Here is a 14,028-nt window from a genome sequence, read left to right as displayed (position 1 = left end):
CTTTGATGAAACTATCAAGGGTTAACTAAAACCTTTTCTTTTGTTTTTTGTTTTATGATAACTCTATTTAAAACATTTCAAATTATCTCTTGCTAATAAAATCCTTCCACTTTGTATGTATAGAGGTTAACATCCTTCAATTTTAAGTACTGCTCTTTCAAATTAAAATCAATTTCCACTACCTTTTAGTCATATTTTAGACCAGATCCAATATAATGGAACAAAATTTGTAGGGCACACCGAGTAAAACAACCTAGATTATTCTAAATAACTACCATTGAAGAACAAAATAAATTCGAATGTCAAACGTTTAGTTAGAAGTCCGTGTCATTAAGTGGATTGAGTAAGATTAACAATGATGGTTTTTGGATCCAACGTACTAATTCTCATAAATTAGACCATTTTTTTGCTATCCTCGTTATCTATATAGTATAATTCGTTCTTTTTTTTAAAAAAAAAAAAATTGTCCTCACACTAAACTACACATGATTAATAATGGTGACAATCCCTAATCCTAAACGATTAACAAAAGATTCTCTATTTTCCATAAGAAAACAAAAAAAATTCTAGCATATCTCTCGCCCACAAGCAAAGTTTAAAAAAGTTTCCAGGGATGCAAAATCGAGGAAAATTTAAAGAGAGGAAGGAAGGAGGAGGCAAATAGTCCCATCGTCTTTTTAACTGCTACTGCCATTGACAACTGGACTCTGCATTGTCCAGCTGTGAAAACTCCACGTGTCCTCCATCCATTCGTCCGTATCTGTACACCCCTTCTTTTCCGACAGCGACTTGACATTACCCCTTTGCCCCTACAATACGGACCAGCTCCGACCCTGCTCATTTAAGCCGATTTTCATTTTCCCCATTCCAACGGCTACAACAACGTTTGATTTACTATTTGATTTCACCGATGATTCGTCGGAACCGGAATCCGACGTGTACAACATTAATCTCACGTGGATATGCTGACGTGGCACCTGGCTTCCCACTGAAGCCTCTCTCTCTCACAAAATTTTTTTTTCCCTCTGGGCTATAAATTCCCACTGTCCATACAATGGCCCTCTGCACTAGAAGCTTCAAGCTCTCCTCCTCCTCTTCCACTACCCTCTTCTATTACTGCTGTAACTAACTATTCCAAGTTTTCTTGATCCATCAATGGCTAGTTTGGGTTCCATTTCGATGAAAAAATTATGGGTTTTGTTGGGTTTTTGTTGCTTTGCTTTGTTGTCAGTGGTGGATTTGGTTAGCTCTTCATCATCAAAATTTGATGAGCTTTTTCAGGCTAGTTGGGCTAATGACCATTTCGTCTATGAGGGTGATGAGGTTCTTAAGATGAAGCTGGATTACAACTCTGGTATATCCCCATAACTACTTATATAATCAACATTGATTGCTCATTTTTCTTGACTTAATGTACTCATTCCACTTGATGTTATTTTCACGTTAATCATTCTTTGGTTCTTGAATAATCAGGTGCTGGATTCCAGTCAAAGAGCAAGTATATGTATGGAAAAGTTACAGTTCAGATCAAGCTTGTTGAGGGTGACTCTGCTGGAACTGTCACTGCTTTCTATGTATGTTTAATTTGCTAGTATTTCTTTGCTTTGTTTATACTTCTATCACATAAAAAAGTCACTTCCATGGAGACAAAAGCATGAGATTATACTCAAAATTCTGTGTGTTTATTTTGGCAAAAGTTACTTTGTGATTAGTGATTAGTAGTAGTACTACAATTCATTGAATGCAATTCGTATTAGATTTGCAGTGCCAGAAAGAAATAAAGCCCGAATTTATTGTAATGCATATATTTGGTCAGTCTTAGTGCCCTGTTCCTTTCAATCTTGTCAGCATGATCCATCCAATAGGGTGGAGAAGTATTATTATTATTATTACTTTCACCATTAGTCCTTTTTCAACCCACTTTTTTGTCCACACATTGTTTACATTTGAATAATCAATCAAGATTCTTTACTTTTCATCTGGCACCCAAGTCACTCACATAAGTGGCTTTATTGGTAAGATCATCTACTGGCTTTGGCCTTGTTTATTGGCACTATGTCATCACTTTTATAAGATTGACTTTGCTAATGATTGTAGTCAAAATTTTACTCTTTAGTGGTAGCTTAATGATGTGATTTAAATGTGATAATTTTACTATTTTTTACTATGGGCAGATGTCATCTGATGGTCCAACCCACAATGAGTTTGATTTTGAGTTTCTTGGCAACACTACTGGTGAGCCTTATTCTGTTCAGACAAATTTGTACATCAATGGTGTTGGTAACAGAGAGCAAAGACTGAAGCTCTGGTTTGATCCTACCACTGATTTCCATGCCTATTCCATCCTCTGGACCCCTCGCAAAGTCCTGTAAGCTCTCAATGATCTTAGCCTATTTGAAATTTTTTCGCACAATTTTTTGAGGTTAATTACTTGATTATTTCTGTTCCTGACTACTAAAGCACATTGGATAAATGTTGTGTAAAAAAGGGAAACAGAACAGGACTACAAAAAAAAAAAAAAAGCTTAGAGCTTTTTTTACTGCCTATGTCTGTGTGAAAATATTAGGTTGATAAGGTTCTTGAGGCTTTACTGGACAATCCCTTGATTATCCACCTTCCTTTTTCTTTTCTAGATCATGTTTAGGGGGTGTAAAAAAGTGGAACAGAACAAGACTAAAAACAGGATTGAAGCTTGTTTTACTCTCATCACTTGGGCCAGTTTCTAAATGCTAGTACTGCCAGTTTGCTTATAGTCCACAGGCTAGAGCCAATTTGCTAAGAATGCAAACAAACTTTGCCATTACAAACAAAATGGAAAAGACATGGAAGGAAGAGGAGTATGCATGGATTACCCAAGGGGTCCATGCATATTATGATTGACTGACAAATTAACGCCTCCTGTCTTCCCATGTATTCAAATTAATGTCGTTTGGCATTTTCTCATTGGCTAAATTAAAGAGTTTCTATAGCCTTTTAACTATCAAGTGATTTTTTTCAAAATATATTAGTTTCTTGAATTTTGACACACAATTTAAGATTATTGTATCTAATGAAATAGTAGTGATTATATAATGTGCAACTTTTTCAGATTCTTAGTAGATGAGACACCTATAAGAGAACACTCTAACCAGGAGGATAAGGGCATACCATTCCCTAAGGATCAACCTATGGGAGTCTATAGTTCCATATGGAATGCTGATGATTGGGCCACACAAGGTGGTAGGGTAAAGACTGATTGGAGCCATGCACCCTTTGTAGCTTCCTATACGGGCTTTGAGATCGATTCTTGTGTGGTTCCTGCAACAGTGGCAGCAGCAGATTATTCTAAGCAGTGTAGCAGCAGCAATGAGAAGAAGTATTGGTGGGATGAACCGACAATTGGAGAGCTTAGCATCCACCAGAGCCACCAGCTCATTTGGGTTAGGGCCAACCATATGTTTTATGATTATTGCACTGATACTGCTCGGTTCCCGGTTGCACCTCTTGAGTGCCAGCACCACCAGCACCGCCACTAGTGCCACCACTGCTCAGCCATTCTGGTGAAAAAAGGGGTTCATAGTAGACTGTAAAAAATTTAAGTATGAAGGCATTAGTGCCAAATAGACATGAACTCCATCATGTTACATAAATCTTCAATCAATCACTTGTTGTTTTGGGCATGTAAGATAATGGTTGCTTTGTTTATTCATTAATCTACTTTTCTTTTTCTGATGTCTACACATTTCCATTTTAGCATGCTTCTAGTCTTCCATCATCCTGTTTCATGTTGGACTATGCAAAAGATGAATTTGCTTATCCTTGCACGACTCCTCCCAATTTGAAAGGAGTAGGAGCAAGTCTCTTTCTCACATGTGAAACTCATGAACAATACAGTTTGAATCTGTAATGATTAAAGAAATTGAAAGGCTGGTTGAAAAATGCATCAAAAATCCAAACACACCTCCTTGGCCTAGTGCATTGCTCACGGGACCATTAGGGGAGCTTGGACATGGAAAGCCGGGGCCATGATGACAGGGCCCGAAAGAAAAAGTTGACAGGTGTGGGTCTCAATTGCTGTTCAAGAATCAGAGGGGTGTACGGTGTACCAATATGGGGTTGTCCCAACAGTCAGTGGAGGAAACCAGCAATTTCTTGAAACCAGTAGCTGCATATATGGCTTGAAAGGGTTGGTTAATATTAGCCAGCAATTTCTTAAGCAAACGGTGACGGGGAAAAGGTTTATGTCTAGTGATTAAAGTTGAAATTTTAAGATTTAAAAATTTAAATTTAAATTTTTTTGCTTTCCTTCTTGCTTTTTAAATTACACCATTTCCTTGCTAGAAAAGGGAAGAACAATATCCCACCATTTTCTTGCTAGAAGAAAAGGAAGAAAAAAGGAAAAAGATGATGACAAGACATATCCCTAAAGCGTTTATTTGCTGGTCATTTTTCCTCTTCAATTGAATAAACACTTGGGATCTATTCAAAGAACAAACCTCAGGATAGCTGGAAAACATTTTGGAGACATGCCAATTGCTATAGATAAACTGTGGAAAGCGTGCTCCAAAAGGGACCTTTCAAGTAGTAGTGTGTCTACATTCATGGTAGGGTTAGAACAAATAATTGATGGCTAAGGGTGAAAACTGCAGACATGAAATGGATCAAAGCAACACTTTGGGGGCACAAAATCACCTTCAAGGTACTTTTATTGATTTTTGTTTGGACAATAAATCCTTGAGGTGGTGGTTGGTTCTTGTACAATACTTGTCGGTTATGATCTGGAGATGCAGCTTCACTACATTAGACTAAGATTGATATGGATAATGATCAACAAGATGGAATTAACAAAAAAAGAAAGAAAAACAAAACCATGTTCTGATGGGCACTTACAAGATCTGATGAAATCTATGAGGAGTATAATGCTTGCACTAAGTAGAATTGTTTGATTATCTGTGTATAAGCATTTTGTGATTGTTTCTCAACTTTGTGAGAAACTACTATATAATTTAGCCTAGTTTTGGTTGGTCAAAATTTTTACCACCATGTAATTAACAATTGAAAGTGTGATGATACTATATGCTTGATTATGCAAGTAACTTTTTTGCTTTGGGGTTAAATCTAATTAAAAATTGCTTAAACATTGTGGTTGGATAATTAGTTATTCTTGGCTGATCAAAAGAGGCTTATTAAAAGGAAAGGATAGGATAAATGCTTTTTCTTTTTTTAGTACTGATACATAGATGAATAATTGACCATTACAGCTCAAAATAATGACACAATTATGCTCCTTCAGAGACTAATTAGTGCTAAATTTCCACTGTGGAATAGTTAATCATGGGTTTTGCAATGTCCACTTTGAACTATATAATCATGAGTCCTGTGTCAAACTGTAGTACAATTTGCTGTTGAGCACTAATCAAACAGAGATACAATTATGGCAGATTTAAATAGTGTAGTACTGTTGCCTGGTGCAAGTGTAACCACATCATGAATTCAATGCCCTCACAATAATTACCAGTTCTATCAGTGGACCATGACACCATGAATCTAATGCTCCCCAACTACAACTAGATAAATGTTCTGATTCTCATAAAGTAGCAAGTATATGTCCAATAATGCAGTCTGAAAACGTATCTTGTTAGCTAAATCTGTGCATTAGTACAACTTAGATTACACTGATCTTCAGGATGATCTCCTTGTGAGACTAATTTGTTATGGTTTGTCAAAGACCTATGACTTTTAGGAGAAAAATATTCCTCAAAAGTCTACACTTGTGACCAATAGGATGTACACTTGCCCACCTAAAAGGAGGGGAGACTTCAAAGCCACAAGAAAAGATTAAACAAGACATGATAGAGCTTAAGGTCTTCACAAGCTATCATTCCACATTCCAAGGTTGAAGAACACTTCTCTTCCAATTTTTGCTGTTATTTTTAAGTGAATTTAATACTATGTGGTATTGTGCTGTGCCCAAACTCAATAGATGTATCACTTACACATTGATAATCTTGCCTTAAACCCAAATTATCACACAAGTACTTTAAAGTAGAAACAATGAGAGATGGGAACCTCACAAACTTTTATTTTGCTTGAAATTGTTTAGTCTTTAGATGCCTCTTTTACTTTTATTTCAACAAATTAAAACCACCCCTTTTCTTTATTGCCTAGTGGACTAAGCATGGTCCTAAAGGAAGATTCTAAAAATTTTTAATTTCACAAGATTTTGTGATTAACATATGAGAAGAGATGAAAAGATTGACAGGCAGCTTAATCATTGGATTTGATTTTTAGTGATTCTAGTGACAAAGCAAGGATAAATACAATGCTGCTCCTGTTACACAGCTGGATCCAGTGCATGGAACACTGATAGCGTATAACCTAGAACCATGAACAAGATTGATCGAACTTGATGGAGCCATGCACCCTTGGGGCCATGGGTGGACCATGGATTTCAATGGATTTTGGAGCCCCCTTTTATTTGGTTCCTTCATTCACCAGAGGCTATATAGGACAATCGTTTGCTTTTAAAATTGTGGTTGCAGACAGCAATTATTGACAGTAAAGGCTCCCAGTCCCATATGCTTTGAGAAATCTGTAGAAGAGAGAGAGAGAGAGAGTAAAATGTCTAGGAGGAAATGGTTTATCTTGTCAAGTTGAAGGATATGGAAATTTGGACCTCAATTATGTGCTCCATTTATAACCCAACAAGAAAAGAAAATGGGATTTTGGACCACATCCAATAAATCAAGAAAAAGTGATAGATCGAAAATTACCAAAAAAAGTTGAGGATATTGACTTGAGAATCCTATGCTTTAGTGAGAAATAGCACAGCAATAGAAGCTGTTGGTAATAGTTTGCTAAAGGGATTTGGTCCTTATAGAAATACATGTACACATATTATGCGAAGTACATCAATTCCTACCCTATATGTGTACTTTTAACTAGTTTGTATTAGAAACTCTGGGTCTGTTTGGTTGGAAGTAAAATGTTTTCCTTGGGAAAAAGGAAAACATTTTCCGTGGAAGTAATTTTCCATGAAAATCATTTCCCTTTCATCATTTTCAGGTGTTTGGTTAGCTTATTGAAAATATTTTCTTACTTCATTTTTCTGGTGTTTGTTTAACTTTTGAAATATTTTCACTTTTATCTCTATCTTTACTTTCTACACATTATAACTACATACTTCTTCCCATGCAAAATAAGAAAATTTATCTCATTGTTTAACTTTAAAAAATCTTGGAGAAATGTATATATGAATAAAAAATATTTCCTTAAGCAATAAACAAATTGCTGGCCATTTAGTGTCAAATATCAATCACATGCAATGCTTATTGTGACATATATCTTGCACTCTCACTGCTGAAAGTTTCTCTAGAAAAGAATATCCTTATTATACATAATTAATTACTAGCATAAGATGAGCAGGATGAGGTTTTTTTTTTTATTTTGAATATACTAGGGGGATGACTGGGTTGGGTTGGGTGGTACGGGGAAGGGAGTGTAAGGAAGAGGTTTTGGGTTCGAGTTCTCCTGTTTATACTAAAAAAAAAAAAAGAACATACTACAAGATGTTTTCAGTAAGTTTGGAACATACTACAGGCGGGATGCATGCATTTCGGAAAACAACTTCAGTAAGTTTGGAAGGGAAGTTGTTTTCCATAAGATGAATGAAAATATTTTACATAGGAAAATGTTTTCAGTAACTTTTGTGCAACCAAACACGGGAAATTAGGAAAATATTTTCCTGGAAAACATTTTCACCCGAAACAAACGGACCCTCTGACTTTTGAAAGCCTCTCCAAAGATAAAAAATTACAATAATAATCAAACTCCCAACACAATGTGTACCATTGTTTAGCCATCTAAATAAGCAGCACAGCAATAGGACCAATCCATTATTATGTCTACAAATATGTTTGTTTTTTTTGTAGAATTTCATACACGAATTTTGTTTCTCATTTGCTAAGTTCTATAAGTGGTAGTATATGACTCACTATCCAGACTAGATGAAGTACATAAATTGGCGAGTTTTGTTATACTATTTGCATGCTATTTTATGATAAATCTTTTCTGCACCGTTAGTGTAAAATTTTTTTTTACACGAGTAGCCTTAAATCCATGTCAACATTTATGAAAAAAGAATTTGAAATTTAAATAAAAATTGTATGTTATATATCTAAACCTGTGCATATATAAAAATTTTTATATTGACGGTGTAAAAAAGATTAATCTCACTTTTTTAATATGTAAAACTCAGAATTCAAGAAAAGAAAATAAAGCAATAATAGCGGACACCAACTTGAATGGATTTGGGCCAAGTAATTGAGGTGTAAGGCAGACAGCTACTTTTTTTTTTTTTTTTTTCCGAAACGATAGACAGCTACTTGAGTGGCCGAATTATGGAAATATCCGTCAGATTCTTGCTTGAATGGGCTTGTACCCATCCCACCAAGTGCTGGTCACATTCAAGGCTGAGCATTAGATTCCCAAATCCAAGAACATCTTTACCAGTTTTCTCTATGGGCTCAACTGCAGTCAACAGGTGAATCAACAACCGACTCGGTTTTCTCTTTTTTCGATGACTGAGAAACTCAGACTTTTTCGTTACTAAAGTTGACCTGCGAGAAACCTTCAAAAGCCGGTAACTAAAGTTGACTCGGTTTTCTCGTCTGTGCCAATTATTACATGCAAGAGTCATTATGGACCTACAATTGTTGGTCAAATGTCTAAGCAAGATTTGTCTGTCTGCTACACCTACTGACACTGAAATATAGCTTCAAATTTTGGAGTTTTGATAACATAAAAATGTAAAACCAAAGGTCATGTTTTCACCGTAGATAAGATTTGTAGTAGCAGTGGCAAGCGGCAACAAATCCAAATATTAGTATATTTAAGTTCAAACTTGAAGATAATAACTTAAGTTTAAACTCGGGTTCGACCTCAACTAATGTTATATTCAAGTGCTTGAAATTGACTCGATTAAATACCAAGGAGTTTGAGCTCTCTGGAGCAAGCAAAAAGAGCTCAAATTGAGTTCGAACTCGAGTTTGTCCGAAACAAGAATTTGACCATATGACTAATGGAGATTTAGGCAATTTCACCATTATATAAAAAAAAAAAAAACATATAAAAACTCGTTGAGTTTTTAAATTGAATGCCTTAATGTTCAAAAACGATGTAATAAAGGGTTCGGACAGCTCGAGTTTAAGTCGAACATTTGACTAAACTACTCGTGAGTTGCTCAGCTCGTTGTCACAACTAATCTGTAGTGGCAAGAAGAGAGTTTCTTAGACATTATTGAATAATTAATTATTAATTGGGAAATGAAAACAACAAAACTTTAAGGGGTAAAATACACAGAACCCCCCTATGGTTTCGCGAAAAGACACGGAACCCCCCTATCGTTTAGAAACATACACATAAACGCCCTAAACTCCATAACTAAAGTGAAAATAGACCTGTAACCGGCTAAGTTACCGGCTGCAGGTCGAATACCCAAAATACCCCATTTCTCTCCTGCTGCCCCGCTCTCCCCTATGCGGGCCGCTCGCGACTCTATCCCCATCGGCAGCTACAATCCCTCCGAGTTTGTCGCTCCCACGGCCTCAGAGTTCACTGACGATGCTCTCTCCCCTAATTGGACTGCTCGTCGGAGCAATTCTGGTAAATTTGCTTCCTCCCTGCCAGCTGGTGGATTTGATATGTCATCCCTTAAGCAGAATAATTTCCCGGCTAGTAGTTTCACCACCGTCTCCATTGTCAACATGCCCCCTGGCATAACAGGTAAATTATCTCCTCTATCCTTGCAAATATTTTCTCATCTTCTCCTCCCATTGATATACTGGATTTCACCATTACTCTTCAAGCTTCGGCACGGTTTTTGGGCATCTATGGCCTTGCCTTATCTTTTTCCGTGGGTGGTTGATGCTATAAATTTTGTTTATGGATGAAATATAGAAAAAGATGGCGGAGCTGGTGTTGAAGTGCAGAAGGAGCGATCGAAGACGGGATCCAAGGCCAGTTCGAAGCCACTGAAAGAGCAGACCACAAAAGCAAAAAGGCGTGCAATTCGAGAAGCTCAAAGAGTAGCAAAGGCTGCAACTAAAGGTCTGCATTTGGTATATCAAGTTCCAGTTTGATTTTTTTCTTCCGAGTCCTGTCAAAGGTTTCCGTGTACACTTAGAGTGCTTTTGATTCAAAGTTCCAAGGCAAAGCTTTCAAGCTTACATTTCGTTTCTGGATATACATTGGATTGTCAATTCCTACTAATTTAGTAGGCCACGGGTTAGACGAGAGTATTTGACCTGCTGCCGGTCACTCAGCCGGTTCAAAAGGTAATTTTCACTTTAGATATGAGAGTTAGGGTGTTTATGTGGAGGTTTTTAAATAACAGGGAGGTAAGATGTCTTTTCGCGAAATCATAGGGGGGTTTCTTGTATTTTACCCAACTTTAAGAGAGACGGTGTGAGAAAGATGGGGTTCCCGTCCTTAGAGTGCATGCTTTCTCCCAAGCCCAAGGAGATCGAAAGTTCGAACCTTTTGACTAAATCCGTGACAACCTGTGTTGCTTTCCGCTTTTTGAGTACTACAAATCAAATTTGACCTTGCTCACCAATGGCAGTGATGGCCATTGTCAGTTCACAGCTGGTTGTAATTAATCATCGTATTGACTGGGAGGAAGTTTTACACCGACCTTTCTTTTGTCCAAGGACCATCTAATACACAGTTTTTCTTTGTAAAAGGAGAGGTGAATAAAAAACAAAATTGGAACTACGTTAAATAGAAATTTGGAATTTAATTTCTTATCTTTCTTCAATTTGTAGGTTTGATTTGAAGGTTGGAAATTGCTCAATTTCCACTGGCTGTCGTTAGCAGACACAAGTAGTATGTGGTGCCTATGCCAAGATTTTATCGCCAAGCTTGTCCTGTTTGGATTGTTATTTTCTGCGGGAAAATTGCATCGTTTTTCGTGATCACATTTCCCTATTACCTTTTTTTCTCACATACATCAAATCGCTACAGTAATTTTTCCATGAAAAATGCAATCTTCGAAACCACATGAAATGTAACAATAGCAGAAATCTGTCTCTATATTAAATAATACTCCATCTTTTTTGTTAAAGTATATAAAATGTATTTTCAAGTCTAAATTATGTTCAAATTTAACAATAAAGAGTTTAAAAACGCCAAAAAAAAGTTTATCCTTAAATTAACATATAGATATTTAAAAGAGTATATCCTTGGTGCATCACAGATTTAATTAGGGTTGTGATTATTCAATAATAGCTCTACAATAATCAAAGTTCATAAAATGCATCCGTTATCTTCAACTCTAATCTTGGAATTTGACATTTTTGAGTCTGTCTCCTCCCAACCAAACCACCCCGTTCCACTTGCTAGCACTTGATTTTGACTAATAACAAGGACTAAAAACCAACCTGCAGCTAGCAGTTTCCTGATCATCCTTCATTCTCAGCCAGTAGCTCAGGGCAAGAACTACAAGCCAGAAGTCCATCACCTTCACCAACTGGTTACAACCTTGATAACATGAGGTCCGCAGCGTTAATTATCCCTGGCCTTCAATGGGATCCAGTTCCATCAAATTTGTGATTTTACAGATTGCCAAACCATATGACATACACGGACTAATGTACAATGTACAAAACTAGTATCTTGATGCAGATTTAATGTACATATTGTTGTTTAATTAGATTCAATCAGTCTACTCGTGCTTTTTCTATATTGAATTACTTGGCCTCCAATCCTTTCACTAATGTTGTTGTAGAACTGTAGGCGTGTACTACTATAACACTTACAAAAGAATAATCAAAAAAGAACTAGAAAAGTCTTTCTTCCTAAAATGAGGATTAGATTTCAGCTCATCCCATTTTTGAATTCCTAGTGTGTCCTTTCTAGTCTTTAAGAAAACTAAGACCCCCGTTTAGATTGCATTTTTTAGGAAGTTTTGGAGAAAAAAAATACTGTAGCATATTTTTAAGATGTGATGTACGTGAGGTAATCTGTGATTCAAATTAGGCTGTTGTTGGAGTGAGTAAATTGTAATTATGTAATTTTTTGAATTTAAATTATATATTAATTAGATATTAGATAAGAATGGAATAGGTAAGTTATTGTTTTAAATGATTATCTAGATTCATTGTATCTTGCCCTGTTGTTATATGTACATCTCATATTATTGTAACACTATAAAGATATTTCCCCCAAAATTCTTTCTTCCTTTCAGTTGCTTCAAGAATTGCTTCTGGAAATATATTACTTATATTTCTTGAAACTTAAGTGGCAAATAACTTTTCAAATTTATAGACTAAATTCAAACATACAGAAGGCAAAATTATTATCAAGGGGCAGGCGAAGAACCAGTGTTGATTCCCTACATGAAGCACACTTGTTTCAGCAATTTCGCTAGACTCAAAATATATTATAATACCGAAGGAAGCTTCGGTGATCATAAGCAACAAAATCCTAGTTGTTGCCATTCCTGGAGATGTTTGTCCTTTTTCCATGAACTTAGAAGAGATCTGTCATGCTCAGTTTGGAACTGAGAATTCAGATTGCTTTTTTGCTTATTCTAATCATTTTTCGAAGTGTGAACTCTGGAACGTGCTTCCATGCATTAAAGCTCCGCCACTCCAGTTTAGCTCTGACCGGTCGGTCTTCACTCGGGCATCTTCTTTTATGGTCCATCCGATGTTTTCACCACATCCAAAGATTTCAATACTGTGTCTTATTGTCATCCTTGTCCGATTGGATCCAGTCCATACAGTTGTCCACATTCAGATGTACTCTTGGTCACTATGACATGGTACCAAGCGTCTAATAGTGTCCGTTCTTAGCACACATTCTTGAATGTATTTTGATTGAATACTTTTTTTTGCTCGACAAAATTTCTCAATTGATAATATTATCTTGGCCAAATTACATATGACCAAATTTGTGTTGTTCTCATGCAACTTGCATATATGGGTCTTTTTTCTTTTTTTTTTTTTCTAATAATTCCTCCCATCCCTCTCCATAGCCTCTTGCATCCAATCATGAGAATTCGAACTTTGAATTTGATAATGAAAAGGATTCTGAGAGTCTTGTCTTGATTATTTGGGCAAACCCTGATAAGTAACACCTACGTACTGTGTTCTTTGCAAAATTGTACAAGTTATTTGTCGTAAATTATAATATGTTTATAGATTGTACATTGTGCTAAAATATTTGCACTATCAATCCTTGCTACCCCACCCCTTGTTGTGCATACCAAAATTACTATGTGTATTCTAGATATGACCATACACGTCAATCAATCCTAAGTCCTAACCGTCAAGATGAACCATATTTTGATCCAATTGAGAGCACGGTTACACCTAACAATAGGGATACAAATGTAGTAGTATTTAATAGAATCTCTAAATTAAACAGAAATTTTCGCAAGAGCATAGGCAATGTCCTCCAATGAAAAGAAAAACTTATTTGGAGAAACCTCATACTATCAATCTTCAATTCATCTAGACCCCACCCCAACGGTCCCTCAAAAGTCACAACAGTTAAACTACTCTAATCCTTGCATACATTAATTAATGCAATTAAAGTACTATAAAACAGGAAACCTAATTGACCCATGGACCAGTCCTACTCAAGTGAACTCAATTCTGAACTTTCCCCTAAGCTTCAAGCTTTCAAACCACGCGGATCTTCACAGCTCACAAGAATCTGTACACCAAGTTCTCTTTCAATAAACTGCCTTGTATCTATCCTCCCGCCTACTTACAGCTCATAGATCTCTGACCAAACACCCTACTCTTTCTATTTCCTCGTAACAATATAAACCCTCCTCAGTCCTCCCATCTCAGAGCTCATACAGCCTTACTTCTCCATCTTTTACAGTGCCCAAATAGACCTCACGTTGTACTAAAACCATTTCAGCTTTACACTACGAGAAGGAAGAATAGATATCCCATTATCTCCAACCATCTTAACTGGATCATGGGTAAATTTTTTTTCGCTTTCTTGATCCTGTCTGGGATTTTCATGGTACAATCT

At 36.4% G+C, this 14,028-nt stretch overlaps 1 protein-coding gene across 1 annotated transcript; it reads left to right on the top strand.

Moving 5' to 3' along the window:
* Positions 1–1,048: 1,048 nt before the first annotated feature.
* LOC113770169 (xyloglucan endotransglucosylase/hydrolase protein 9) lies at positions 1,049–3,717 on the top strand. Its single transcript, XM_027314560.1, has 4 exons — positions 1,049–1,354; positions 1,474–1,574; positions 2,175–2,368; positions 3,089–3,717. Exons 1-4 carry the CDS (start codon positions 1,156–1,158, stop codon positions 3,513–3,515), a joined length of 921 nt encoding a protein of 306 aa, XP_027170361.1. The 5' UTR covers positions 1,049–1,155; the 3' UTR covers positions 3,516–3,717.
* Positions 3,718–14,028: the final 10,311 nt, after the last annotated feature.

This window comes from Coffea eugenioides, chromosome 5 (genome assembly GCF_003713205.1).
Source record: "Coffea eugenioides isolate CCC68of chromosome 5, Ceug_1.0, whole genome shotgun sequence".
NCBI lineage: Eukaryota > Viridiplantae > Streptophyta > Magnoliopsida > Gentianales > Rubiaceae > Coffea > Coffea eugenioides.
This window is presented reverse-complemented; position numbering and strand designations above follow the sequence as displayed.

What these genes read in the sequence shown, in the direction of transcription:
- LOC113770169 (XM_027314560.1), top strand. Translation starts at nt 1,156, where the DNA reads ATGGCTAGTTTGGGTTCCATTTCGATGAAAAAATTATGGGTTTTGTTG. An exon ending in GAAGCTGGATTACAACTCTG is followed by an intron (nt 1,355 to 1,473) that starts GTATATCCCCAT and finishes TTGAATAATCAG; the next exon opens with GTGCTGGATTCCAGTCAAAG. An exon ending in TGGACCCCTCGCAAAGTCCT is followed by an intron (nt 2,369 to 3,088) that starts GTAAGCTCTCAA and finishes CAACTTTTTCAG; the next exon opens with ATTCTTAGTAGATGAGACAC.